We start from the raw sequence: 24,469 nt of genomic DNA, 5'->3' as shown, positions 1-24,469 counted from the left end.
AATGATTAGTAACCCTTTTATAAACGCTTACTGAAGTCTAAAGGCCGCCATCCACTAGTCCAATTTGGGCACTTTTCTTCAGATTTCGGCGCATCTGACCAAAAAATCTGAAGAAAAGTGTCACATCGGATGGCTCTTCCGATCCGATGCACACTCCCGTGTCAGATAAGTCTGAACTACAGATCTTTGAGGCTGCCATAACTATTTATCTGAATCTGAAGAAAACAGGTGCACATCGGAGTGTTTCTTTTACTTCAGATGTATCTGATCAGATTCATCTGACGCGTCATTTGACTGGCATCTCCCTGGCCACTCCCACCCACCACAGAACGCGGCGGCAGCAGCAGCTGCATCAGATCAATCACATGTAGCATGTGTGCATCAGATATATCTGATGCGATCTGGCACATGATAGATCGCATCAGATATATCTGAAGTGAATGTAGAGAAAATAAAAGCCAGGGTCCGATACGATTCCCGGGATGCTCCCGGGAGAGTTCAAGATAAATCTGATGCGATCTGCAGTTCAGACAAGTCTGAGTAGTGGGGGCCTTTACTGTATGATTTAGTTTTCTATACATTTATTTACACAAATAAAGCATGTGTGTGGTGCCGCCCCTCGATGTGGTCGCAATTTTATTGCGCACATATTGATTTAAGGTCGACCCCTGCATGCGCAGCCTGGCTGGCTTGGCGGGCGGTCCATCCACCATTTTTTTCTATTGGAGCGGCTGCGTGTGACGCCAAGCATCCTTCCCGAAACCGCTCACGACACGCCCTCGTTTCGGCTACCACAACACGGCCCGGCACTGTCAATCACCTTGCAGCCGCCACAAGGAAAATGTTCGCACACAAGCACGGCTGGTGTGCGTGCGTAGACCAGATGGACGCAGCCATGTGTCTGTACACAGCGTCCGCGTCCATCTCTGAATGGGCACCTTAGTCCCCCTTTAACTTGCAAGACCACCTCACAACAACCGACCACATATTTTGGAACAACTACAGATTCTGGCAAAACAAGAACTGTACAAAAGTTTCTGGAGAGAGTTTCGTTTCAAGCCAGCTATAAACAGTGGGACCATTTTTGTCACAAGGTAGTTACCTCGATAATGTATTCCTGAGTGTCGGCGACCACTGAAGAGAACTCGACTAGCACCGTATGTGGCTCCTCGGTGATCAGAGTTGTACTCATGGCTTCTGAGCTGTTGCTGTTTTCAGACATGATCTGTCCTACGGTTTGCTGAGGTCCCATGCAACCACCTGGAGATTGTTAGAAGTGACAGATTGTAATTGTCTGGGAAATAACAAATGTGGGTCTCCTACTAGTTTGTGACTGCCTCATTTTGGGGAGCCTTTGAGGGTAATCGGCAGGCAGTAACTGCTACCACCAGCGCAAATGTGCACCACCATTAACGGTGCTGGGTCCAAATGCAGAAGTCTCTGAGCATGCCAACACATTCAGTGTAGGTAAGGATATTATTATTATTTAGATGCTCTTTAAAGTAACGTAATTATGTAAACTGAATCCCCCCCATCCTTTATAATGCCCATAACATAAAATAATAATAATAATAATAATAATAACTTGGAAGTGTTTGATCTGTCTCATACAACATGGCACACAATATAATTAAGTAGACTTAAGGTGGGTACACACTGGAAAATATATCTGCCGATCAATTGATCGGCAGATATATCTATGGATGGATCGGGCAGTGTGCTGTGCATACACACTGCCCGATCTGTCGGGGACTGACGTCATGAACTGGGCGGGCGTGTACACACGCCCGCCCAGTTCAGCTGTCAATCACCGCCGGACGCCGCAGCATGTGTATGGGCGGTCGGTACACACACAGCGACGCGCCAATATATCAGTAGATATATTGGCCGTCGGCTGTGCTGCGGGGCAGACGCGATACGTCTGAACAACAGAGTTCACAGACGTATCGGCCGTACACACTGACTGGCCGACGGACCCGCGATATATCGGCCGTTCAAGAGAACGGCCGATATGTCGGCCAGTGTGTACGGGCCTTAAGGTACACTGGTAAAATGAGAACATTGTTCTTGTTAGAAAGTTGGAAAACCACAAGGCCTTAGAAGCCTACCGGAGACCACATAACCTCCTCTACATAACTGATCACACTTACAGCGCTTTTAATGGTTCCATGCATCAGCTGGGTCATAAAATCAGGCATTTTTAACACTGTTAATTTCCCAGACGGATCACCGATCAGTGGTGTCAGGGGGGTCAGGGAATCGTGGCCGCTGATATATGGGGGCCATAACATTACAGGTCAACCTGTGAAAGGTGGAAAAGTCTTCCAAACCAGATCTTGGACTATCGGTAATAAACTCTGTAATATTACAAGTGGAACAGACCAGCTACAATTACTGTATCTATTCTAAACACAACAGGTATATACTGACAAGGACATCTACCTTTTGTTTTCAGGTGTCGGTTTAAAGTTCCATGTTCTGCAAACCCTCGTCCACATTTCTGGCATACAAAGGGTTTCTCGCCTGTGTGGTGCCTAATGTGCCGCACCAGAGATCCCTTCTCCCTGAAGCTGTGAGGACAGAACTGACAGACAAAAGGCTTCTCCGCCAGGTGGGTGCGGAAATGGACCTGCTGGGCGTTCTGCAGAAAGAGGTGAAGGAATAGTGAGGGATGGCCACGCTTCCAGCAGGATGGTTTTATCAATTAAAGGAGTTCTTCAATTATTTTGAAAAATAAGAGATCCAGCAAACAAGCAGTATACGGACAGTATACACCGTTGCAGCTCACTGTTCCAGTATGCATTGTATACGATTTGGCAGCTCTGCAGACTACCGTTTCCAAAAAGCTTTCATATCTACTATAATGTCATGTGCGGATCTAGAATAGTGCTAGGTCCTCCTGCCATGTGCTATCGCATAAAGCTCTCACTTGTGGCAGGTAAGAGAACTTGGCTTGGTATCACGGGTCTACAGACCTGTCACATCCGCTGTGGTTTGATTGACAGATAGGCAATTGCAAATAAAAACAACAGCAGCCATCAAATGGTGGAGTAATAAAGCAAACATTAATTTAAACATGAACCCCATTTATTAGTATGGATCCACTTGGCAAGTCCTGTTGTCACTACTGCCACAAGACCTGGCACTGAAATCCCGTCCCTGGCAGCAGGCTTCATGCCATCTCCTGCAGCCATATACCATTGAAAGTCCCGATTCTATACCAGAGACTCTGAATGTGTCAAAGCACCAAGAAAGTTAAGCACTTGCAGTACGGCTTGCAATTAAAAGGATAAGCATCCAGAATTGATTTTTCCTTCACTGGTAATTTCAAGTCATGCAAAGTAATCCGGGTTTGCGCAAGAGCAATACCTCTCGCCACACATGTGCGTAGCGCGGCCGGCCACAGTTGGTGTAGGCGGAGCAGGATAGGACAACACACAACTGCCACCGCCTCGGCAGCAGTATTACATACAGCGCAGCTGAACAGTAGGGAGACATACTATGCTAGTAGGAGCATCTCAGAAACACACACTGTGGCTGTCTGGACTGTATGGAGTAACAAACGCACAGTATAGACACAGCGCACCTTTCGGCCTAGGTAGCAGTAGGTATGCGGTCAATGCAGATAACGTCAGTCGGGCTGCTGCTGCTCTGTGCGAGGGAGAAGTGCTGTCAGTTCCACCGCAAGAGTGACTGCAGTGCTGACCTAGCGTGACTGTCACACACTACCCAAACTATCCATCACAACACAGAACAGGAAAACATTGATGGTTTGCAACTATCACATACTGATGTCCATTCCTAAAAAGTACCAATCACACAGGTAAGGTTTTGATGACACACAATGAGGCTGATCAAGCAAAGTGGCTGTAGATGCGGAAGGCCAATTTATTACTTTATGCTAATATCAGGATCCGTAGGGCTAATGCGAGGTGTTCATGCATCTGCAAGCTGACATCCGCGCCACCCACCCAACCATTAGTAGCAGCGACTGCACCAGCTCCATATCAGGTGCAAAATTTCCATCAGGAACAAACTTCCATACACCCCCCCGTACGCACAACTCAGAATCACACAGAGCTATGCCATTATTATAGGATACCCCCAGTAGTGCATTAGTGCTTCAGCACGACACTCACCAACACAATGGCCCTCTCACCTTGGTTTTGTATCTTTTCCCACACTTTGTACATGGATACGGCCTGTCGTCAGAGTGTACTCTCATGTGACCCTTCACATGTGCTACGGTTTTGTACAACTTCCCACACTCTCCGCATTTATATTTTCGGATATTGCCGTGGGACTCCTGGTGCTTCCGCAGCAGATGTGCTTTCAGGAACTCCCGGCCACACTGATCGCAGCAATACAGCTTGCAGCCTGCTGAGAGAACGGACGTTACAGCATCGTCTCACCAATATATCACAGGTTTGACAGCATTGTTAGATTTCAACTCTGCCGTCATTTTAAATCTAAAGTGTCTATTTACTAAGCCTTGGAGAGAGATAAAGCGGAGAGAAATAAAAGTACCAACCAACCAGCTCCTGTCATTTTTCAAACATAACCTGTAACATGGCAGTTAGGAGCTGATTGACTTTATCTCTCTCCATGGCTTAGTACATAGACCCCTAATTGCCTGTGATCCTTCTCTGTCCTGTATGCTGGCAGCCAATAAGTATTCAGAGGATGGAGTACACTGGGCCTCACCAGCCAATAGTAATCAGACATCTGCTCCGGTGCAGCATTATCCAATATATACATGAAGGCATGCTGTCAGATGTCTTCCTCAATAAATCCCAGTCATGATTTGTTGAGGACTGTTTTAACAAGGATTATTTTTAATTTGTGATTGGTTTTTTTTTTCTTTATCCAAACTGGAGCTGAACACCCTAAACATACACTGGCCCAATACACTAAGAACCTCCGCTGAGGGTGTTCAGTGGTCATCCCCATAAATGGTCATGTAACTGCAGAAGTTAATTCCATGTCTTATTTATACTATACGAGCGGTGAGCTAATAAGTTTCCGGATGTCAGTGCATAGGTAGAGTAGACACAATCTGACTGGTTGTGAACTGTAATCTCGGACTAAAGCTCGTGAAATGTCAGGAATCAGAACCGTATATAAGCAGAACTGTACACCAAAGATGTCAGCATGTTCACTTCATTCACAAACCGGTTTTGGAGCACAACAGAGGTCACTGGAGAGCCATGATCTTCTACGACTACAAGAGTGGTCTGCGACAGAAGAGGAGTTTTGACCGTCTGCGTGCTGCTTTTGGAGAGGCATTACCATCCCGAACCCTGAGCGGGAGATGGTCCCTGTTGTTCCCGTGTAGGCCATACTTGAGTTGTACGCCACGGTGACTGTGGCCCTGTGAGAGAAGGAGATAGGAATCTCATCGGGATCCATGAAAAGCTTGGCCTGAGCACGTTTTGTGCATGCTGGGTGCCCCATCAGCTGACTCAAGGTGACCTGGTGCTGCAACATGCTGGTCAGATTGGATGGCAGTAGCTCAAACTGTCTGAGGGATCATCCGTGGCAATGAATCCTAAATCTACAGTTTCAATCGACCCTGAGACCAAATAACAGTCAGTCCAGTGGACCCAGTTCCGCTGTGAGCGCAACGCGGCCAAGCAGATGGTGGCTGTTTTTGGGCTAAGACTGGTCATGTAGCTAACGTATCACTCGTGCATCAGCACACACACTGGGGACTGGTACGTCAACCAATGCCTGCTGTAAGTTCTACAAATCATTTCCAGGTACTGTCCAAGAACTCGCGCTTGTGGTGCCCTTCTCCATCACCTGCCTATATGTCCATGAAAGTGATGGATTCTTCTGGTCCATGAAAACATCCGGGAGCTTGGTCATCCATCGTACAGTCCTGATCTGCCCTCCTGCGACTTCTTCGTGTTCCCACAAATCAAGCGCAACATGCGTGGGAATCATTTTCAGTCACTGGAAGCTGCAGTGGAGACCTGCATCCAGCATGTAGAAGACATACCTGCTTGGGACTGGTCCAGCTGCTTCACCAAGTGGTTTGAGCACATGCAGCTTTGCATAGACTCCTCTGGCGAAAACTTGTATTTGTAAAAATGTTTTGTTCACTTTTTTTGTAAATGTAATACCTTTAGTGCATCCAGAAACGTACTGCACACTCCTTGTACGTGTGCACATCCTTTGTCATGGTGATATTTTTGTGACAACTGGATATTTATATGAAAGGAGGTCTGAACTAGAAATATGGTAGCGTATAATGAATAGCAACAAACTGGCACACATTCAGTTTAACACTTTTACATGTAATGTTGACTGAGAGCAAATAATACGCCTTTCAGAAGAGGCCTGGCAATATACAGAATGCTTTCCTGCATCCTGAACGTACTACAGGGCTGATTCAGAGTCGCAAGCAAAAGTGAATGCAGCAGTGTGTATTGGCGGTCTCCTGCCTTAAGAGTTTATGCAAATGACTTGCAAACTACTCCCCTTGTGTAGATCCGTGCGGCCGAAAGTGCAAGGTCAGAGACGCTCACTTTTAGCACTCATGCACGCCGACTGGCACCACCTCTGGTCGCACCATCAAATTGCAGCAGCCATGTGGCAAGTGCAGTGTCTTTGTCCGACTGCGGCCTCCTATGCTTGCGTATGTATGATTTGGAACGCAGCCGCTTGCAATGACACGCCTGTGACACTCCCACAATACGCCCACTGTATGCACTGCTAGCCACCTCCCAGTCACTGCCCTGGAACGCCCATCTTTTTCCGCCACCTCGCTGATACTGTCTGATTTGAATGCAGTAGCACCTCTGTGCATACAGTCAACGAAACGCATAAGCCATGTGGGCAAGGGGCTGTTTTCAAAAATCTTCACTTATGCTCAGCTGCAAATAATCACTGAACTATGTGAAATTGGCATTGCTAGCCACTCTGAATCACGCCCTGAAGATTTATTGCTTATACTATCCTTTCACTATGTGATATATCAGATTTACTGGCACTTATGATGCTCAGAGACCTTAACTGTAGCTGTGAGAAAATAAGATTTTACACCTACCGGTAAATCTATTTCTCGTAGTCCGTAGAGGATGCTGGGACTCCGTAAGGACCATGGGGTATAGACGGGCTCTGCAGGAGACATGGGCACTTTAAGAAAGACTTTGACTCTGGGTGTGCACTGGCTCCTCCCTCTATGCCCCTCCTCCAGACCTCAGTTAGAGAAACTGTGCCCAGGGGAGATGGACAGTACGAGGAAAGGATTCTAGTTAATCCAAGGGCAAGATTCATACCAGCCACACCAATCACACCGTATAACTTGTGATAACTACCCAGTTAACAGTATGAACAAACAACATAGTCCCAGTCCAAACCGATGAAACTATAACATAACCCTTATTAAAGCAATAACTATATACAAGTCTTGCAGGAGAAGTCCGCACTTGGGACGGGCGCCCAGCATCCTCTACGGACTACGAGAAATAGATTTACCGGTAGGTGTAAAATCTTATTTTCTCTAACGTCCTAGAGGATGCTGGGACTCCGTAAGGACCATGGGGATTATACCAAAGCTCCCAAACGGGCGGGAGAGTGCGGATGACTCTGAAGCACCGATTGAGCAAACAGGAGGTCCTCCTCAGCCAGGGTATCAAACTTATAGAACTTTGCAAAGGTGTTTGAACCCAACCAAGTCGCAGCTCGGCACAACTGTAAAGCCGAGACCCCTCGGGCAGCCGCCCAAGAAGAGCCCACCTTCCTAGTGGAATGGGCCTTAACCGATTTTGGTAACGGCAATCCTGCCGTAGAATGCGCCTGCTGAATCGTGTTACAGATCCAGCGAGCAATAGTCTGCTTAGAAGCCGGAGCGCCAACCTTGTTGGCTGCATACAGGACAAACAGTGCTTCTGTTAAATCTTCAAAGCCCTGACCACATCCAAGGACTCGGAATCCTCCAAGTCACGCGTAGCCACAGGCACAACAATAGGTTGGTTCATATGAAAAGATGAGACCACCTTAGGAAGGAACGGAGGACGAGTCCTCAATTCCGCCCTATCCACATGAAAAACTAGATAGGGGCTTTTATGTGACAAAGCCGCTTGTTCCGAAACTCGCCTTGCTGAAGCTAAGGCTAACAACATGACCACCTTCCAAGTGAGGTATTTCAACTCCACCGTGTTGAGAGGTTCAAACCAATGTGACTTAAGGAAACTTAACACCACACTAAGGTCCCAAGGCGCCACCGGAGGCACAAACGGGGGCTGAATATGCAGTACTCCCTTTACAAAAGTCTGTACTTCAGGAAGAGAAGCCAATTCTTTTTGAAAGAAAATGGATAAGGCCGAAATTTGAACCCTTATGGACCCTAATTTTAGGCCCAAAGTCACTCCAGTCTGAAGGAAGTGAAGGAGACGGCCCAAATGGAACTCCTCCGTAGGAGAATTCCTGGCCTCACACCAAGAAACATATTTTCTCCATATGCGGTGGATAATGTTTCGATGTCAATTCCTTCATAGCCTTGATCAGGGTAGGAATGACCTCATCCGGAATGCCTTTTTCCGCTAGGATCCGGCGTTCAACCGCCATGCCGTCAAACGCAGCCGCAGTAAGTCTTGGAACAGACAGGGCCCTTGTTGCAGCAGGTCCTGCCGTAGAGGAAGAGGCCACGGATCTTCTGTGAGCAACTCCTGCAGATCTGGATACCAAGTCCTTCGTGGCCAATCCGGAGCCACGAGGATTGCGCTCACTCCTCTTTGTCTTATTATTCTCAACACCTTGGGTATGAGAGGAAGAGGAGGAAACACATAGACCGACCTGAACACCCAAGGTGTCACCAGAGTGTCTACCACTACCGCCTGAGGGTCTCTAGATCTGGCGCAATACCGCTTTAACTTTTTGTTGAGACGGGACGCCATCATGTCTATTTGGGGCAGTCCCCACTGACCCACGATCTGTGCGAAGACTTCCTGATGAAGTCCCCACTCTCCCGGATGCAGGTCGTGTCTGCTGAGGAAGTCCGCTTCCCAGTTGTCCACTCCCGGAATGAACACTGCTGACAGTGCGCTTACATGACCTTCCGCCCAGCGAAGAATTCTGGTGGCTTCTGCCATTGCCACCCTGCTCCTTGTGCCGCCTTGGCGGTTTACATGAGCTACTGCTGTGACATTGTCCGACTGAATCAGGACTGGCTTGTCGCGAAGCAATGCCTCCGCTTGACGTAGGGCGTTGTATATGGCCCTCAATTCCAGGACGTTGATGTGAAGACAAGTCTCTAGACTTGACCAGAGACCTTGAAAATTTCTTCCCAGTGTGACTGCTCCCCAACCTCGGAGGCTTGCGTCCGTGGTCACCAGGATCCAGTCCTGAATGCCGAACCTGCGGCCCTCTAGGAGGTGAGCACTGTGCAACCACCACAGGAGAGATACCCTGGCTCTGGGAGACAGAACGATCCTTTGATGCATTTGTAGATGAGACCCGGACCACTTGTCCAGTAGGTCCCATTGAAAAGTCCTCGCATGGAACCTGCCGAAGGGGATGGCCTCGTAAGACGCCACCATCTTCCCCAGGACACGTGTGCAGTGATGCACTGAAACCGTCTTTGGCTTTAATAGGTTCTTGACCAGAGCCATGAGCTCCTGAGCCTTTTCCATCGGAAGAAAAACCTTTTTCTGGTCTGTGTCCAGAATCAGGCCCAAAAAGGTCAGACGCGTTGTAGGAACCGGCTGCGACTTCGGAATATTGAGAATCCAGCCGTGTTGCTGTAACGTCCTCACAGACAGTGAAACGCTGTCCAGTAACTTCTCTCGAGATCTCGCCTTTATGAGGAGATCGTCCAAGTATGGGATAATTGTGACACCCTGCTTGCGCAGGAGCACCATCATCTCCGCCATTACCTTGGTAAAAATCCTTGGGGCCGTGGAAAGCCCAAACGGCAACGTCTGAAATTGGTAATGACAGTCCTGTACCGCAAATCTCAGGAACGCCTGATGAGGAGGGAATATCGGAACATGAAGGTATGCATCCTTTATGTCCAGGGAAACCATCCAATCCCCCCCCCCCCCCCCCCCCCTCTCCAGGCTGGCGATGACCGCTCTGAGCGATTCCATCTTGAACTTGAACCTTTTTAGGTACAGGTTCAGGGATTTTAAATTCAAAATGGGTCTGACCGAACCGTCCGGTTTCGGGACCACAAACAGGGTTGAGTAATACAGGTTGAGTATCCCATATCCAAATATTCCGAAATACGGAATATTCCGAAATACGGAATTTTTTGAGTGAGAGTGAAATAGTGAAACCTTTGTTTTCTGATTGCTCAATGTACACAAACTTTGTTTAATACACAAAATTATAAAAAATATTGTATTAAATGACCTTCAGGGTGTGTGCATAAGGTGTATATGAAACATAAATAAATTGTGTGAATGTACACACACTTTGTTTAATGCACAAAGTTATTAAAAATATTGGCTAAAATGACCTTCAGGCTGTGTGTATAAGGTGTATATGAAACATAAATGCATTCTGTGCTTAGACTAGGGTCCCATCGCCATGATATCTCATTATGGTATGCAATTATTCCAAAATACGGAATAATCCGATATCCAATATACTCCTGGTCCCAAGCATTTTGGATAAGGGATACTCAACCTGTACCCCTTCCCTTGTTGCAGAAGGGGAACCTTGATTATCACCTGCTGAAGACACAATTTTTGAATTGTATTTAACACTAACTCCCTCTCTGAAGGAGAAGCTGGTAGGGCCGATTTGAAAAACCGGCGAGGAGGCACCTCTTCGAATTCCAGCTTGTATCCCCGGGAAACAATCTCTATTGCCCAGGGATCCACCTGTGAGTGGACCCAGATGTGGCTGAAAAATCGAAGACGTGCCCCCACTTGAGCTGACTCCCCCAGGGAAGCCCCAGCGTCATGCAGTGGATTTTGCAGACGCAGGGGAGGACTTCTGCTCCTGGGAACTAGCTGTGTGCAGCTTTTTTCCCCTGCCTTTACCTCTGGCAAGAAAGGACGAACCCCGTACCTTTTTGTTTTTATTGGAATGAAAGGACTGCATTTGGTAATGCGGCGCCTTCTTAGGTTGCGGGGGAACATAAGGCAAAAAATTTGATTTACCTGCTGTAGCAGTAGAGACAAGGTCCGAGAGGCCTTCACCAAACAACTCCTCCCCCTTGTAAGGCAACGTCTCCATATGCCGCTTTGAGTCGGCATCCCCTGTCCACTGCCGGTTCCACAAGAGTCGCCTAGCAGAAATAGACATAGCATTTATTCTGGAGCTTAGTAAACAAATTTCTCTTTGAGCATCCCTCATATATAACGCAGCATCCTTGATATGCCCTAGGGTCATTAAAATGGTATCCTTATCTTGGGTCTCAATCTCCGTAGATAAGGAATCTGTCCATGCTGCGACAGCACTACAAACCCAGGCCGATGCCATAGCCGATCTAATAATAGTACCAGAATGTGTGTAAATGTAATTCATGGTAACTTCCTGCTTACGATCAGCAGGATCCTTGAGGGTAGCCGTATCCTGGGATGGCAGTGCTACCTTCTTTGATAAGCGTGTCAACGCCTTGTATACTTTAGGCGAAGATTCCCATCGTATCCTGTCCTTTTGTGGGAAGGGATACGCCATAAGAATCCTCTTGGAAACTTGTAATCTCCTGTCTGGAGATTCCCAAGCCTTTTCGCACAATTCGCTTAGCTCATATGAGGACGGAAAGGTGACCTCAGGTTTTTTCTCTTTATACATGTGTACCCTCGTGTCAGGGACAGGGGGTTCCTCCGTGATATGCAAAACCTCTTTAATAGCAATAATCATGTAACGAATACCCTTAGCCACTTTTTGCATCCTCATAGTCGACACTGGAATCTGAATCCGTGTCGGTATCTGTGTCAGTGATCTGGGATAATGTGCGCTTTTGAGACCTGGAAGGTCCCGGTGCCACTGGGACAGGCACGGTCTGACTACCTGACTGTTCCCTAGCCTCAGCTTTGTCTAATCTCTTATGTAATAAATTTACATTAGCATTCAAGACATTCCACATATCCATCCAGTCCGGTGTCGGCGTTGCCGACGGCGACCTGACAATCATGCACTCCCCCTCCTCCTTAGGTGAGCCTTCGTCAAACATGTCGACACACGCGTACCGACACACTCCACACACACAGGGAATCTCTTTTCTGAAGACAGGTTCCCCTTTTAAGCCCTTTGAAGAGACAGAATGCCAGCACACACCCCAGCGCTATATGACCCAGGAAAAAACACAGAATGTTTACCCAGTAGCGCTGTTATAGTATATATGCGCGCCAATTATGTGCCCCCCCCTTTACTTTAAAACCCTCTTTCACCGTGTGTCAAGCAGGGGAGAGTCCGGGGAGCTTCCTCTTAGCGGTGCTGTGGAGAAAAAAATGGTGCTGGTGAGTGCTGTCCCGCTCAAAATATGTAAAACATGGCGGGGGCTCTTTAATATACATGTACAGTGCCCACCTGTACATGTATATAATTCATTTTGCCATAGGAGAGGTTTATATTGCTGCCCAGGGCGCCCCCCCTGCGCCCTTACAGTGACCGGAGTATGTGAGGTGTATGGGAGCAATGGCGCACACAGCTGAAGTCTTCTGCCGCCTTTGAAGCCTTCTTTCTTCTTTTTTCCGGCTCTGTGAGAAGGACGGTGGCGGCGCGGCTCCGGGATGAACGCCCAGGACGAACCTGTGTTTCAATCCCTCTGGAGCTAATGGTGTCCAGTAGCCTAAGGAGCAGAGCCTATCATTTAAGTAGGTCTGCTCCTCTCTCCTCAGTCCCTCAATGCAGGGAGTCTGTTGCCAGCAGTGCTCCCTGAAAATAAAAAACTTAAAGATACTTTCTTGACAAAAGAAAGGATGACCTGGCACCGGTATGAATTATAATGAGATTGAAAAGAGCCAAAATTGGACAAGTATTAGAAAAGAAAACAAATTTTCAATTGTGGTCCTTATTGGCGGTGCACCCAGAGCTAGAAAGTAGTTATACTTACAAAAGGAGAGAAAGAAAGCTCTTGTGTGGGCGCACTCTTGAAAAACGAGATCCCAGAAGTGAACAAGCCTAACGGGCGAAACGCGTTTTCTACGGATCCGTACAGGAGATTCTTCCATGGATGACTACTGATTATCATAGGCCCCTGGAATCTGATATCCTCACACCATGAGTATCAAACTTGTTATTTCTAACTTTTTAATGATATGCGTAACTATGCAAAAGAGATGTTAGTGATCTTAATCTGGGGGATTTCCCACCCACTGTATAGTTCAGCTTTTTGCATATATATATAGGGTAATTAACCCCGTACGCCAGTCGGGATAAACAAGGTGTGCATTGCACTATTCTCTTATCATCAGTGAACTTGTATCACTGTACTCATAGGTGCTCATGCACACAATATATCTGACATCATTGTATATAATCTATAAATCTACCTGATGTGATTTCAGATATCCTGCAAATTTTGTGCAAAACAGTGAATTCACATAACTGTACTCCTAAGTGCCTATGCACACGACATATCCGGTCTCAATTCATATTTACCCATTCACTTTATGTGCTTTCAGGTGATATATAATAATTTTTGCCATATATAGAGACATCGGTTTTTTTCTCTCTCTTTGGCTAACCCCTTTGTGATTATTAACACCATTTGATTATTATACTTTTCTCTGTGACTTTATAACCTTTTTCCTCCATTCTTTTTTCTTCCCCCCTTTGTCCTTCCTTGCCCCTCCTTTCCCCTTTTTGTTCCTCACTGGTCCATCCCATTTCAGTGGACTCTCATCCATGATCCAGGGTGTATCACTGGCCATTTGGCGAATGAGTCACCTTGCCTAACGTGGAAAGCAGATCCACACATTATTCACATTATTGGTCTTTTCTTTCAACTCTTTTCCACTTTTCATATATAGGTGCACTCTCATTGGTAGATAGCCTCTCTACTATCATACCACGCAGTTAATGCCCGATCTCGTCCGATCTTGGAAGCTAAGCAGCGTTGGGCCAGGTCAGTACCTGAAAGGAGACTTCCTGGGAATACCTGGTGTTGTAGAGAAGGACACTATTCCCCTTCATCTGAAGGGTGGACACCAACAGCAGCATCACCACTTTTTCACCTCCCTCCCTTTTCCTTCCATTCCCCTCTTTCCCCTCCCACATACCCATCTTTTTCTATTTCTTTCTTTTCTCAATCATCTCTTTACCCCTTTCCTTCTCTCCTATTACGATAATCATTTCTACATGTTTAAGAATCTTAAGATATGTCGATAATTTTGTGACCTAGGTACAGTAGGTGATCAGTAATTTGTCCAACATTGACCCCCTAAGTGGTCTTTCAAAGACATAGAATTGGATCTCCTTGTTCGTTTTCATTAACACAGAATTTCTGTGCTGGTCAGGAGAAACGGTTGCTAGACTATCAAGTGTCTGTAACCTTTCTAATCCGTTTTTTGTGATTAACGAGACCAGAACATTTCCTTTATTTTTACTTTTACTTTTGCCTATTCTTTCCACATTATTTCTAATAAAGGAAAATAAAACAATATAAAAATAAAAAAATATAAAAAAAATTAATATTCATTAAAAATTCTTTTTGATCACAGTGGGGTATGAACAATTTTTAATCGATTATTCAATAAATATTTGTTTTAACATTTTCTCAACTCATATCTGAAGAATTTTCTCTTCCTTTTTCTTTTTTCAAGAGTGCGCCCACACAAGAGCTTTCTTTCTCTCCTTTTGTAAGTAAAGATACTTTCTTAGCAGGAGACTCAGGAGAGCTCCCTGCAGTGCACCCATCCTCCTCTGGGCACAGTCTCAAACTGAGGTCTGGAGGAGGGGCATAGAGGGAGGAGCCAGTGCACACCCAGAGTCAAAGTCTTTCTTAAAGTGCCCATGTCTAGTGCGGAGCCCGTCTATACCCCATGGTCCTTACGGAGTCCCAGCATCCTCTAGGACGTTAGAGAAACATTAAATCAATACAACTGAGGACAATGTACACCCATAAGTAACGTGACCAATGCACTGGACGTTTGTGGAGAGTAGACATTACCTTCATGCCCCTTCAGGTGTACTTTCAAGGAGTTGCTACTCTTGCAAATGTCACCACATTGAGGACACTTCAAATTCTCTGTGCCATTGCCCAGTATACCATCTGTCTATTAAAAAGAGAAGACGACGTCAATGGGAATATTATTTTGTTTCACTCTAGAAATTCAGCCTATTGCTCTCGTGTTATTCCTCCCTGTGTAGAAACAGACTAAACTCCACTGTGCTTCTCCTCTCTGGTCTTCATTGCTCTGTGCAGCTTGGAGCGGGATACAGCTCAGCAGTAGCCCAGAACAGGAGGCAAGACAGGCAGCTGTACAATCTCTACTCACACCTGGTTTAATAGAAAGAGTCTGTACCTGGACATGGACTTCATGCAGTAGATTGCCCTGGTCATCGGTTACTAGTCGGATCACCGGAGTACCATCTACGTCATCTAACTGTGACGAGGTATCTGTAGATACAAGATCTGAGCGGGAGAAAGCAAGGTAGAGTAAGCTACACCACAGCCCTCATCATACCGGAAATCTACTATGTCTTAGATTTGTATTACAGACACACCCCCCCCCCCCCCACCCCCACCAGATACAGCATACAATTGGAGAATCTTCATCCACAGTGTTCTCCCCATGCTATATTTTCACGAAAATCGCACGCCAATGACAGAAACATCAGAGCAGTTTGGCTTATGGCGTGGAGCTGCCGCTGCTGGATGGAGTGTACTGCCTATCACTGCCTCCATCTCAACTCAGGCTCGCCCTGTTTCAGCTGTGCCTGCCTTAATGAGGATACTGGCCATCCCCTCCCCTTGATTTCGGCCCACCCTGCCACTGGAGGAAAGCACCACAGCCTCACAGCCTGCCCCTCTCCTACCTGGTGCCCACCAAACAGTAAGTGAGATGCCTAATGGGAGGGGGAGGGGGAGGGGGGGGGCGTGCACAAAGGGCTGTTGCTTACCAGCTGTGATAGGGTTAGGCACACGTCCGTCCGTCCCCCATAATGCCACCCAGCAAAAAAAAAAAAAAAAAAGTCTGGGGAGAACACTGATTTATTGGAAGTTTGCATCCGTGTGAACAGACCTGACGAGTTCTCATCCCGATTGATCACGATGCCTTTCCCCATGTTGAGACTGATCTTTTCTGTGCAGGGAGTAAGGGACCGCATGTGCCTGGACAACGCCCCTGACTCACGGAAACTCTTCCCACACTTGGAGCAGACATACGGACGCTCGTCTAACAAGAATTAAAAAAGAAGACAGAGAGAAGATCATGCAGAATAATAAGCAGGGATATAGCAACAGACACAAACACATCTTTTAACACAGACAGGACAAATAACCTATATAAAAATACTACCATAAAAGGTTTAAGTTGTATTTTTCTATGCACTATATTATCTTGCAGATCGGAATGATCTGGTAATGGATTAACGCAAATGAAAATCGACCATTTACAACTAAACACTGGAAAACGGACAAAAGCTGTTGTTCATACACATTGGTTAAAACCCCGATATTGGTTTTGTCCATTTTCCAGTGCTTGGGAGCAAATGGTTGATTGTCATTTGCTCTCATCCATTACCAGATTTTCACTCCAACCACCCAGATCTGGCAGATGATCTGCCAGGTAATTGTATAGTGTGTGTGCCCAGCTTAAAGCCCAGTATACACTAGAGATGTGTGCTGAGCGATCTGTCACAGACCACTCGGCACACATCTCTTCCCCCCCACGCTCAGCACAGCGCGATGTGTGCTGAGCAAGGGGGGGTGGCCGCTCACTTCACCCAGCGGGTGAAAGAGCGATGTGCTAGATTGTGGCCAATCTAGCACCAGCGATAGCGATGCGCGGGTATCGCTGGGGGGCATACACATGGGAGATCCATGTTTAAAATCTAAGCAATCTAGTCAGACTGCTTAAGGGGGGTACTCACGGTGCGATCGCTGCTTAAAATCTAAGCAATCTCACTAGATTGCTTAGATTTTAAGCAGCGATCACTCCGTGTGTACCCCTCACAGCGATAGCGATGAGCAGCCCCGAACATCGCTATCGCCGGTGCTAGATTGGCCTGCATCCAGGCCATTCTAGCAGGTCGCTCACTTCACCCGTTGGGTGAAATGAGCGGCCCCTCCGTCTCCTCCCGCACGCTCAGCACACATTGCGCTGAGCTGAGTGGGGGGAGAGATGTGTGCTGAGCGAACCGCTCCGCACACATCTCTCCCCAAATCGGCCATGAATACGGCCCTTTAGATTTTAAGAACAGCTCTCTCTGTGTGTACCCCCTTTAGGCGTGGGGCAGATTAATTAAGCCTAGAAAAGGGATAAAGTAGTGATAAGTGCAAGGTGATAATGCCCCAGCCAGTAAGCTCCAATATGTAAATGGACAGTTAGGAGCTGATTGGCTGGTGCGTTATCACCTTGTACTTATCACTGCTTTATCACTTCTCCAGACTTAAGGCCCATATAGACGGGTGAGATGTGTGCTGAGCAAACCGCTCAGCACACATCTCTCCCACCGCTCAGCACAGCGCGATGTGTGCTGAGCGATGCGGGGGAGCTCGGGGGGCCGCTCATTTCACCCATGAAATGAATCAAGTATAACAAACTTCTTTATAAAAAAAAAAGAAGCCATACAAATTGGAAGGCATATGTAAAAGAACAGATTTATTACATAAGTGGTAATGTGGCAGATATGTAATGTTAAAGGGTACTTTGAACAAATGTCTACATTAAGGCAGTGGTTCACAAACTATTTTAAATGACGGTGCCCTAGAGTACAGTATCAGAACTTTTTCACAGCACCCTTAGGCCAAAAGTTTCATATTGAGGAATTCAGAAAAAAATATTAAATTAATTCAGCTGTGTTATATGTCATCCCTCGAGTCAGTTATGCGGTGAGTGACGTGACTTGCTTCTGTTTATCCAGATAATTTATGACTGGCGGCCACTAGCTCTGGTTATTGTCCATCACATTGACTATAGACAATGTGATTTAGTCCTGGACCACGAACCCAGAGCTCCCCTGCAAGTGCCCTGAGGGAACCACTGCATTGGTGGGTACCTTGAACACAATTGCCATGACACAGGGTACCTGCTAAAGCAAGAAAAAACCCTGATGTAGTCGTACCAACAAGCTATATACAAGTGTTTCCCAACTTCAGTCCTCAGAGACCCCCCCCCCCCCCATCCCTAGCATGTTTTGCTGATGCACAGCTGTTGTCATTGCTGGATGACACATTTTCAAGGATCCATAGGTGGTGTTAATTATTTCACTTATACTGATACTGGGGAGAACTGTAAAATATGGACTGCTAGGGTTCTATCAGGAATTGTCACAAGACCTCCTGAGCAATGTATTCAAGCTGTGATAACACATGGCTGGGCATATCCTGTAACCAGACGGCAGTGATTATGCCAATTAATAACACTAAATGCATGACATGTAATAGGCAGCTTCATCTTGGATTCTGTATGTCCCTTACCAGTGTGCCTCCTGTTGTGCCGGATTAAGGAGCCCTTTGTCCTGAATGCATTTCCACACAGCTTGCACTCATAGTCTTTTTTGTTGCTGTGGGTGAGCATGTGCGCTTTCAGGATGTTGGACTAGGAGGAAAAGAGGAGGTCAATCAACATGAAGACCTCCAAACAGTATGGTGGCCATACAAGCGGGATCACAGAACTTAATACATACAGTCTTAAATGTCTTTTCACACAGCTGACAAATGTAGCGGACTTTATCGTCCACGACCACTTTCACCAGCGCAACCTCTTCGTTTGGTGCTAGATCCACAGGGCTCTCTTGCCACTCCACTTCGAATTCCTGTATTTCACTTCTCTGGTCGCCCACCATACTGTCCTCATTGGCCAGCATGTCCTTCAGCTCCTCCGACACTGCTGGGGGCAAACAAGGCGTTAGTATGTTAGATAATCCGCAACTTCAATAATACACAACTGCAGAGATGTGTAAAGAATGTCAAAAAGAACTGATCGTCAAAAGGCTTCTTAATGAGAATAGAATACAACCAGAATACAAATATATACTTGCAACCGTCAGATCTAGCCATCCTGCTTAGTCACTACAATACTTATGTATGAATGACCCTAAAAATAAGCAATTTATGGCAAGAACCTGTAGTCAGAGGGTGGATCAGATACAGTACAAGAACATATAGAACTATGCAAGTAATGGTGCCCACACACCCCACACGGTGCGATTATCGCATGCGATATGATCTTTTTAGTTCAAATCGCACCGTGTTTAGTTTCCCTTGCGATGCGCGCTCCCATGTAGTCAATATCACAAGGCTAAATAGTATGTGCAGGCAGGTATTTCTGAACTACATCGCATACATTACATACTGTAGTGTAGTCAAATTCGGGTGTAGTTCAAATCGCATACCACTAAAGTACAAATAGCATAGCACACATAGGGCCTAATTCAGATCTGATCGCAGCAGCAAATTTGTTAGCTAATGGGCAAAACCATGTCCACTGAAGGGGGGGGCAGATATAACATGTGAAGAGAGTTACATTTTGGGTGGGGTGTGTTCAAACTGAAATCTAAATTGCAGTGTAAAAATAAAGCAGCCCGTATTTACCCTGCACAGAAACAATGTTGCAATCAGATCTGAATTACCCCATAGTACAGCTCAAATCACAGATAACACCGTGTGTGGACACAATAACAGAAGACATGGGAACCAAATAAACAAAAAACACATAAACAGCAACTCCAAATAATAATACAAAATGCTAATTTTATTTTTATATATATATATATATATACATACACACACACATATATATATATATATATGGATACCAGATAGGGGTTCTAAGCGACCTAAGGTGTTTCTATATGACCAAATAAATTATGTCAATATATTAAATATATATAAAATTCGTTTGTAAAAAAAATTATATATTTTTATTATTATTTCACAACACTATAGAGTATAAAAAACAAAAACAATAAGTATACAACAATAAAAATGCAGTTTCTCTAAAAGATGACTGTTTTCTTAAAAAGGGAAATGGATATGAATAAAAATCTCAGATAAAGTGCATATAGTCTGTGCAAAATAAAAGAAAAGTTTTTAAGAGTCTTAACTGATATAGCAGGAGGTCTCTGGGTAAAGGCCCAACGCGTTTCGTCTCTAGGACTTCTTCATGAAGAAGTCCTAGAGACGAAACGCGTTGGGCCTTTACCCAGAGACCTCCTGCTATATCAGTTAAGACTCTTAAAAACTTTTCTTTTATTTTGCACAGACTATATGCACTTTATCTGAGATTTTTATTCATATCCATTTCCCTTTTTAAGAAAACAGTCATCTTTTAGAGAAACTGCATTTTTATTGTTGTATACTTATTGTTTTTGTTTTTTATACTCTATAGTGTTGTGAAATAATAATAAAAATATATAATTTTTTTTACAAACGAATTTTATATATATTTAATATATTGACATAATTTATTTGGTCATATAGAAACACCTTAGGTCGCTTAGAACCCCTATCTGGTATCCCCATCTCTCACTTGCGGCAACCTACCATTGCCGTTTCTTTAGGGGACAGCTGACGCCCAAATAACTGGGAGTGTTTATTGAACTATTTGGGAATTATAGTATCACAAGTGGCGCGGCATTCTTTTGCTATCATATATATATTATATATATATATATATATATATATATATATATATACACTGCTCAAAAAAATAAAGGGAACACTAAAATAACACATCCTAGATCTGAATGAATTAAATATTCTTATTAAATACTTTGTTCCTTACATAGTTGAATGTGCTGACAACAAAATCACACAAAAATTATCAATGGAAATCAAATTTATTAACCCATGGAGGTCTGGATTTGGAGTCACCCTCAAAATTAAAGTGGAAAAACACACTACAGGCTGATCCAACTTTGATGTAATGTCCTTAAAACAAGTCAAAATGAGGCTCAGTAGTGTGGGTGGCCTTCATGTGCCTGTATGACCTCTCTACAACGCCTGGGCATGCTCCTGATGAGGTGGCGGATGGTCTCCTGAGGGATCTCCTCCCAGACCTGGACTAAAGCATCCGCCAACTCCTGGACAGTCTGTGGTGCAACGTGGCATTGGTGGATGGAGCAAGACATGATGTCCCAGATGTGCTCAATTGGATTCAGGTCTGGGGAACAGGCGGGCCAGTCCATAGCCTCAATGCCTTCGTCTTGCAGGAACTACTGACACACTCCAGCCACATGAGGTCTAGCATAGTCTTGCATTAGGAGGAACCCAGGGCCAACCGCACCAGCATATGGTCTCACAAGGGGTCTGAGGATCTCATCTCGGTACCTAATGGCAGTCAGGCTACCTCTGGCGAGCACATGGAGGGCTGTGCGGCCCCCCAAAGAATTGCCACCGCACACCATTACTGACCCACTGCCAAACCGGTCATGCTGGAGGATGCTGCAGGCAGCAGAACGTTCTCCTTGGCGTCTCCAGACTCTGTCACATGTGCTCAGTGAGAACCTGCTTTCATCTGTGAAGAGCACAGGGCGCCAGTGGCGAATTTGCCAATCTTGGTGTTCTCTGGCAAATGCCAAACGTCCTGCACGGTGTTGGGCTGTAAGCACAACCCCCACCTGTGGACGTCGGGCCTCATACCACCCTCATGGAGTCTGCTTCTCATCGTTTGAGTAGACACATGCACATTTGTAACTTGCTGGAGGTCATTTTGCAGGGCTCCGGCAGTGCTCCTCCTGTTTCTCCTTGCACAAAGGCGGAGGTAGCGGTCCTGCTGCTGGGTTGTTGCCCTCTTACGGCCTCATCCACGTCTCCTGATGTACTGGCCTGTCTCCTGGTAGCGCCTCCATGCTCTGGACACTACGCTGACAGACACAGCAAACCTTCTTGCCACAGCTCGCATTGATGTGCCATCCTGGATGAGCTGCACTACCTGAGCCACTTGTGTGGGTTGTAGGGAGGTCATACAGGCACGTGGAGGCCAGACACACTACTGAGCCTCATTTTGACTTGTTTTAAGGACATTACATCAAAGTTGGATCAGCCTGTAGTGTGTTTTTCCACTTTAATTTTGAGGGTGACTCCAAATCCAGACCTCCATGGGTTAATAAATTTGATTTCCATTGATCATTTTTGTGTGATTTTGTTGTCAGCACATTCAACTATGTAAAGAACAATGTATTTAATAAGAATATTTCATTCATTCAGATCTAGGATGTGTTATTTTAGTGTTCCCTTTATTTTTTTGAGCAGTGTATATAGAACAAAGGGGGGATAGGGGTAAGCTACTTACAGTGTCTAATATGTAGATAAAAGTGAAGAATAGCGCAGGATACGGTTTAGAAAAAAATTAACAATATATTTATTTATAATTTAAAACATAGTGATTGGATAAAAAATATATAAGGTAAAAGCTTAAAAAATACCAAAGAGAATAGATAAAATTGTATAATTTAGCTAGAACCCAGAATCACATAAAACCAGTATAAGCAATATAATACTGATAAAAGCTATTTTAAGATAAGAGAGTGATGCTTATCTTTAAAAATGGAGAGTCAGTAGAGGTACAACCAACGCGTTTCGTCCATCAGACTTCATCAAGGGGTAAGGGACTAGTGTGCAAATACTCTTATTTATAGCAGCTATGATTAAGGATAAGTGACTGTGACATCACTTCCTGTTGGTATCCAAATTCAGTGCTCTACCACAAAGTTTGATATAAATGTAGGTAAGGGATTGGGCTGCTAACGATGAGCCCAAATATACTTGTCTCTTATCAAAACGAGAGCTAATTATGGAGATAAGACCAAAAGAGCATAGAGAATCGTTCAGGACGCTTTCCGCGTCATTTCCGCCCCACTTCCTGTGTCCATAGTTTCTCATTGCGCCATGCGCGACTTCCGGAAAAGCGTCCTCATAGTGCAGCTGTCTTGCCAATCTTCCGGATGGGCGTGTGTGTCCTTCTGCCCTTCTTCCGGTTGGGCGGCTACTTCATATCCTCTGTAGTGATCGTGGGTTGGGGCGGGATGTACAATGGTGCGGCGGCCATCTTTAAGTAGGTTTTAGATTGTACTTTCAAAGCATGCGGCGGCCATCTTTAAGGAGCCTTTAGATAGCAGACATTTCCTTATATTAAGGTGCAGGAGCAGCTCAAATAAACAAAACAAATACAAAAATTAGTGTACTAATAAGCGTACATTAGAATTCGGTTATTTTTAGAAAGACTAGTATTAATACATATGGATTGGGTATGTTAAATGCATAATGGTCCCAAATTTATTACACACAGAAACGGAGTGTGTTATTTAAGCGCAGAATTTATATAGGGTTAATTAAGACATTGATATATTAAAATAAGAATTTACTTACCGATAATTCTATTTCTCGTAGTCCGTAGTGGATGCTGGGGACTCCGTAAGGACCATGGGGAATAGCGGCTCCGCAGGAGACTGGGCACAAAAGTAAAGCTTTAGAACTACCTGGTGTGCACTGGCTCCTCCCCCTATGACCCTCCTCCAAGCCTCAGTTAGGATACTGTGCCCGGACGAGCGTACACAATAAGGAAGGATTTTGAATCCCGGGTAAGACTCATACCAGCCACACCAATCACACCATATAACTTGTGATCTAAACCAAGTTAACAGCATGATAACAGAGGAGCCTCTAGAAAAGATGGCTCACTACAGCAATAACCCGATTTTTTGGTAACAATAACTATGTACCAGTATTGCAGACAATCCGCACTTGGGATGGGCGCCCAGCATCCACTACGGACTACGAGAAATAGAATTATCGGTAAGTAAATTCTTATTTTCTCTGACGTCCTAGTGGATGCTGGGGACTCCGTAAGGACCATGGGGATTATACCAAAGCTCCCAAACGGGCGGGAGAGTGCGGATGACTCTGCAGCACCAAATGAGAGAACTCCAGGTCCTCCTCAGCCAGGGTATCAAATTTGTAGAATTTTACAAACGTATTTGCTCCTGACCAAGTAGCTGCTCGGCAAAGTTGTAAAGCCGAGACCCCTCGGGCAGCCGCCCAAGATGAGCCCACCTTCCTTGTGGAATGGGCTTTTACAGATTTTGGCTGTGGCAGGCCTGCCACAGAATGTGCAAGCTGAATTGTACTACAAATCCAACGAGCAATAGTCTGCTTAGAAGCAGGAGCACCCAGCTTGTTGGGTGCATACAGAATAAACAACGAGTCAGATTTTCTGACTCCAGCCGTCCTGGAAACCTATATTTCCAGGGCCCTGACAACGTCTAGCAACTTGGAGTCCTCCAAGTCCCTAGTAGCCGCAGGCACCACAATAGGTTGATTCAGGTGAAACGCTGAAAACCACCTTAGGGAGAAACTGAGGACAAGTCCTCAATTCCGTCCTGTCCGAATGGAAAATCA

The 24,469-nt window shown here is 45.5% G+C and overlaps 1 protein-coding gene and 1 pseudogene across 7 annotated transcripts in view; one reads left to right on the top strand and one right to left on the bottom strand.

Annotated features, from left to right (window-relative positions):
* Window positions 1–24,469, bottom strand: part of E4F1 (E4F transcription factor 1) — a 124,382-nt gene that overhangs the window by 10,109 nt on the left and 89,804 nt on the right. For 3 of the 7 annotated variants that reach the window (XM_063934715.1, XM_063934712.1, XM_063934716.1), the window contains 8 exons: window positions 18,757–18,959; window positions 18,548–18,668; window positions 16,149–16,301; window positions 15,429–15,538; window positions 15,074–15,179; window positions 4,160–4,380; window positions 2,443–2,641; window positions 1,103–1,260 (listed from right to left, as the gene is read on the bottom strand). In XM_063934715.1, coding sequence (XP_063790785.1) covers window positions 1,103–1,260; window positions 2,443–2,641; window positions 4,160–4,380; window positions 15,074–15,179; window positions 15,429–15,538; window positions 16,149–16,301; window positions 18,548–18,668; window positions 18,757–18,959 — 1,271 coding nt within the window. The remainder of the gene's footprint in view (window positions 1–1,102; window positions 1,261–2,442; window positions 2,642–4,159; window positions 4,381–15,073; window positions 15,180–15,428; window positions 15,539–16,148; window positions 16,302–18,547; window positions 18,669–18,756; window positions 18,960–24,469) is intronic. The other 4 variants (XM_063934713.1, XM_063934717.1, XM_063934714.1 and 1 more) reach the window with 3 other exon arrangements.
* LOC134946402 (5S ribosomal RNA) lies at window positions 13,960–14,077 on the top strand (annotated as a pseudogene).

The sequence above is a fragment of the Pseudophryne corroboree genome, chromosome 7, assembly GCF_028390025.1.
Source record: "Pseudophryne corroboree isolate aPseCor3 chromosome 7, aPseCor3.hap2, whole genome shotgun sequence".
Classification (NCBI taxonomy): domain Eukaryota; kingdom Metazoa; phylum Chordata; class Amphibia; order Anura; family Myobatrachidae; genus Pseudophryne; species Pseudophryne corroboree.
This window is presented reverse-complemented; position numbering and strand designations above follow the sequence as displayed.